This window comes from Habropoda laboriosa, unplaced genomic scaffold (genome assembly GCF_001263275.1).
Source record: "Habropoda laboriosa isolate 0110345459 unplaced genomic scaffold, ASM126327v1 scaffold102, whole genome shotgun sequence".
Taxonomy (NCBI): Eukaryota; Metazoa; Arthropoda; class Insecta; order Hymenoptera; family Apidae; genus Habropoda; species Habropoda laboriosa.
In genome coordinates, this window is record NW_017100262.1 from 811,953 (window position 1) to 816,818 (window position 4,866).

The 4,866-nt window shown below is 32.3% G+C and overlaps 2 protein-coding genes across 3 annotated transcripts in view; one reads left to right on the forward strand and one right to left on the reverse strand.

Moving 5' to 3' along the window:
• Positions 1–1,995: 1,995 nt before the first annotated feature.
• LOC108573006 (CAAX prenyl protease 2) lies at positions 1,996–3,695 on the reverse strand. The gene is made up of 6 exons (XM_017935356.1): positions 3,533–3,695; positions 2,931–3,036; positions 2,730–2,865; positions 2,416–2,634; positions 2,282–2,344; positions 1,996–2,192 (listed from the first exon to the last, which is right to left on the reverse strand). Exons 1-6 carry the CDS (start codon positions 3,685–3,687, stop codon positions 1,996–1,998), a joined length of 876 nt encoding a protein of 291 aa, XP_017790845.1. The 5' UTR covers positions 3,688–3,695.
• Positions 3,696–3,732: 37 nt separating this feature from the next.
• The window catches only part of LOC108573005 (F-box only protein 11), a 7,266-nt gene continuing 6,132 nt past the window's right edge, over positions 3,733–4,866 (forward strand). For both annotated transcript variants that reach the window (XM_017935355.1, XM_017935353.1), the window contains exon 1: positions 3,733–4,020. In XM_017935355.1, the coding sequence (XP_017790844.1) occupies positions 3,924–4,020 (97 nt within the window). In that variant the 5' untranslated portion in view covers positions 3,733–3,923. The remainder of the gene's footprint in view (positions 4,021–4,866) is intronic.

Below are 4,866 nucleotides of genomic sequence, written 5' to 3' on the forward strand. Positions count from 1 at the left end.
TGAAAGTGATATAATAAATAAAAATATAATAGTATATTTGTAAGAACTGTAACGATAAAATAACTATAAGTAAATGTGTTAGTAATAACAAAATAGTATCATTCAGATTTAAAAATCATGCACTTTCTTTGCATCATTTAAATCTTTACATTTTATATTATTCCTAAGTAAATTATGTAATATCATACAAGATGCAATGTATAATTTCGATTATTCTAAAGTAGAAAAGTAAGAGTTTTACAATTGTATATATTGAGTGTCATTGATAACAGGTTGCAATATCGTCTAATTTTCGTCTGCTTTCACCTAAAACACCTTATTCACATTCCTAGATTCAAGACCAACATTATATATAATTTTGGAGCAAAACTCCAATGCATATGACATCTTGTAACAACTCATTTATACTTAATTCTGCTTATTTGAAATACATCAAACTTTTAGAAATAAAATTGTTTATCTTAAAACTATGTATAACGTTTTCACTAGTATCAGTCCTAACAATAGTTTCAAAAGTGTAAGAATTATCTAGTATAGCTATTGCCGACGGGTAAAAAGTACGATTACAGGCGCAGATATCGTAACTGTGCATATCGTATTTCTCTGCTTTTATGAATATATACATCGATGTCGTTGTCATTTATTTTAACTGTACTTTTGATTTTTTACTACATAATTATTATTTCTTCCTGTATCTTTACTAGATAAATACTAATACACATCGATGAAAAATATTATAATACTATTATAACCGTTACTTCTGTGATTTAAATAAACAATTAATATATGTATTGTTAATGCTTGCATGAATGTAAACCTGTTTTTACATATATATACATATAGGAAGTAATTAACCTTTTCGCTATTAATGCTGACATTATTTGTCATTTATGAAACGATCGGAGGATACAAAAATCTACGTACTAGCTCCGATTTTAGTTGACCACAACATTTTTAATTGTTATACTATAACGACCATTAAATGGAAAGCCTTTTATAAGCATTGACGATAGTACACGCTATATTTAGTGCGCATCTCATTCACGCAAGATATTTTCCCATTTAAGAAAATCTAGTGGAAACACAACATTGAGTCAATTAGGTTCAGACACTTGTAAAGAATTTATCAGTTTAGACATTCCTCTTTAGGATAGCTTAACAGCAAAGTTTATTAGGGAATCCTTAGAAATTCTTCAGGACTCCCTATAATAGGTTCAGACGAATATCACATTCATTTGATTTTTATGTACATATTTTATTCGTTTCTGCAATTATGAAATAAAAAAAAAATCATGTGCAAACAATCAATCCTCCGATCATTACACCGAATTAGTTTCTAACCTAGATAAGTAAAGCTAGCAGACTACGCGACCATATTCCATAATCGCTTTTCAGCGTAACACAGCCATAGCGAAAGGGTTAAGTAATTTTGAAATAAAATCGTTTTCGCATTTGTACATTATATCGGAAAAAACTTCCAAAAAGATACACTCTTATAGAAATGATGATTCTTATTAATTAAAAATAACACAGTGTTTATTGTAACAATGTCGTATCTTTTTATCTACATATTTCATCAACATCTTCGTTTTAGGAAGAATTTAATCTAAATTTTTATTGGCATTCATGATTATAACTATGTAGACTCAATTGCATTTGAGGCACTACGGTGATTTTATATGAGTTCTATATTGCATGTGTAACTGATTTAAATAAACATTTTAAAGATCATAAACAAAGAAATGACAATGATTAAAATCTTGCAATATACGAATTATGTTAACTTCTAATTTATAAAAGTTCACTTGTGTTATATAATTTTTAAAACAGTCTCATCAACTTATATACAATGTTTTAAGTAACAAATATATTCAAAGATATATTATGCAATTGTTATAATGATATCAGTTCAAGTTAGACTAATTTATTTTTATAAAAATGTAAATAGCATTAGTGACATTGTTGCAAATAAATCACTCATATAAAATGTTTATGCTAAAATAAATTATTATAAAATAATCTTGGATTTGTCATTGGTGTTAATAAAAAACACCAAGCTACCAATCCAAGTACAAATAAAGAAAACAAACCAGCTCTTTTTAAAGGATCCTTAACTGCTACTACTTCAGAAAGATCAGGACATCCCATATGATTACAAAAACAATGTGCTGTAAATGGTGCTGCTAAATGCCCTATTAAAAGAAACAGTAGATATAAACTTTCAAATTCAATGAAATCTGTAGAAATTTTATATTTAAATTAAGAAAAAATCATATTCTACCTGTTTTAGCAAAAAGAAAAGCTGCATATGCTCCAAACAATGTTGTATAGGCAAATTGAAAACCTAAATCAAGCCATTATTAGTATAATAAATACAACAGCATACTTATATTAAATCAAAATTGAAATACTCACAAGATAAAAAAAATGCACGTTTAAGATTTATGCCTGCTTTAACCGTATCTACTACATGATGAAAATGAGCAACTCCAAAAAATAAGGGGCATATAAATATGGCAGCAGTTGGTGTAAAACATTGCAAAAGCAATGGTAACATACATGCTCTAAATGTCCATTCCTCAGCCAGAGGAGCAACTATTAGATTTCTCCACCATACAAGCCAATAATTAGGCTCTAAAAAAGGCAAACATATATATTTGTATGATGATATGTTAATTGTATAGTATATATAACCAGCATATATATAATATAACCAGTAAATATATAACCAGTATATCTCAAATGTCCATTGAAACCTTGTACACATAATGGCCCTAGAAATAGTATCATTGTTAATAACAATGGTATCACAATTGCTTGAATTAAACCACACCATCGTAGACCCAATAATTGCCATATTGTTGCCTAAAAGTAATAAATTACAATATAGAATTTACTATATAATTAATTGCATCATTACATACAATTACCTTTTCAAATACTTTCTCATTCATTCCAAAATACAATAATGCAGGAGATATGAGAGACACAATAAAAATACTAAAAAATCTTTTTTTTATTACTGATGGATGGTCCCTGCAATACAAAAGACTTTTACTGGTATTTTATTGATTTTACTTCTTTTAGAGCACTTTTTTTTATTAAAATATTCAAGTAGTAGAAATATTGTTAGGAAAAAAAAATAAAGCTTACTGCAGAAGGTAAAAAAATAATAAAAGCTCGACAAATTCGATAAATTTCAAATTAAGACATTGAAATCAATATTATCGAGATCAAATGAATATTAACAGTTTTATGTAGTTGTTTTCAAATGGCGCGCCAAATTACAGAAGAAATTGAAGAAAAAGTTGCCCAATAGAGGCGCTGTAGATTCGATTCTTGTCCAGAAAAGCGACTGCGTGAATGGGAGAATCAAAGAGTAGACATTCATGTTCTCAGTCGACGTGAATACAGTTACACTTTGTTCGTGGTTTCCTGTGGTTCACTGTTAAAGGACCAAGAGAGCATACACGGTCGCACAAAATGGACATTTAAAAATTGACGTTTATCGCTGTTAATCGGCATTACATACCTACTGTGAGGAGAACTCCATACATATAAACTCGCGACGTACATCACTGAGAGAACGAAACATGATAGAATTGCGGATATGCAGGACAAATCAGTATTTCGGTCCGCGGTCTCCATAACTCCATACTGATGTTGGTTGCTTGTGTTGCGATCCATTGCAGAAGAGGGAATCGGTAAGGGGTAGAAGGAGAGAGAAGGACCGCGTAGGAAGGAGGGAGGTCGGTGAGGGAAGAGGGGGAGAGCAGAAATTCATCCGATTGGCGGTCTGGCACCAGTCGGCAGTCCTACCGTCAATGAGAAGATGGCCGCTGAGCTCGGTGGAAGTGTCGCCATTGTTTAGTGTTTAGTTGTTTTACCGTTTCTCGCATAATTTTACGGGAAGCACGATAAAAATGCCAAGTGCGTCGTTCACATCGTCGCGCAATTACGTGCGGAGATCCCGAAGAAAAGGTGCAAACAGGATTCCGCTGCCTTCGAGAACCACCTCGGGTAAGAGCCCTGCATCCGGAGCTCGGTTCACTGCTCACCTGTCTCGACTCTCTTCTTTGCCTTCACCTACTTCGATATTCCCGGTTTAATCATCCTACTGATTCCGCATGGTACCGATTAAACCGACATCCTTCTTATTCGTTGTATTTCCATTTTACGATCAAAACTTGCAGAACAACTCCGTCAAACCTACTGCCCACGTCCTCTTACACGATTTTCTCACACTCGGGATGGCCGAAAAACGCTGATCTGATGCCTCGATGACGTTTACGAAAATCAACATACGTTCGTCACTTTTGCCCCAGCCCTTTTCTTTTCGGAGACATCGATCACAATATCGCGTACTTCGCGATCGTCAATTTTTACTCCGGAATGTCGGCTCAAAGTCTACTCTTCACCCCACCCCCTTTTTTTTTATAATTCCGATTTATTAGACGTTCAGCTGTACGAAACTTACGACGGATGTATGCGTGTTTCTAAAAAATAATCTCTTCCGAATTTCAAGGCAAAAGGTCCAGGCCTCTTTCAATCTGATATTACACAGCTACAGATTTTGTATTAAATTAGTATAATGTTCTACTTTCTCAAATCATTTTGTTGTACTTTTAAAGTGTTGCTCTTCTCTTTGGAGTAAAATAGTGTTACTTCTCTCCTGAAATAGGATTTAACAATTGGATTTGCATATGCATCAAATACAAGCAATAAAATGTATCCTAAATTTTACATGAGTACCTGTCACAGATTATTTATGTTTCCCTTGCTGTTTTTAACCCCATTAATGTTGTTCCTTAAACTTACTCTTCATAATCTATTTTGACATTTTAATAGTGTTTCATGTATTTATAT

What these genes read in the sequence shown, in the direction of transcription:
- LOC108573006 (XM_017935356.1), bottom strand. Translation starts at nt 3,687, where the DNA reads ATGGATCGCAACACAAGCAACCAACATCAGTATGGAGTTATGGAGACC. An exon ending in TGGAGTTCTCCTCACAGTAG is followed by an intron (nt 3,037 to 3,532) that starts GTATGTAATGCC and finishes TTTGTATTGCAG; the next exon opens with GGACCATCCATCAGTAATAA. An exon ending in ATGAGAAAGTATTTGAAAAG is followed by an intron (nt 2,866 to 2,930) that starts GTAATTGTATGT and finishes TATTACTTTTAG; the next exon opens with GCAACAATATGGCAATTATT.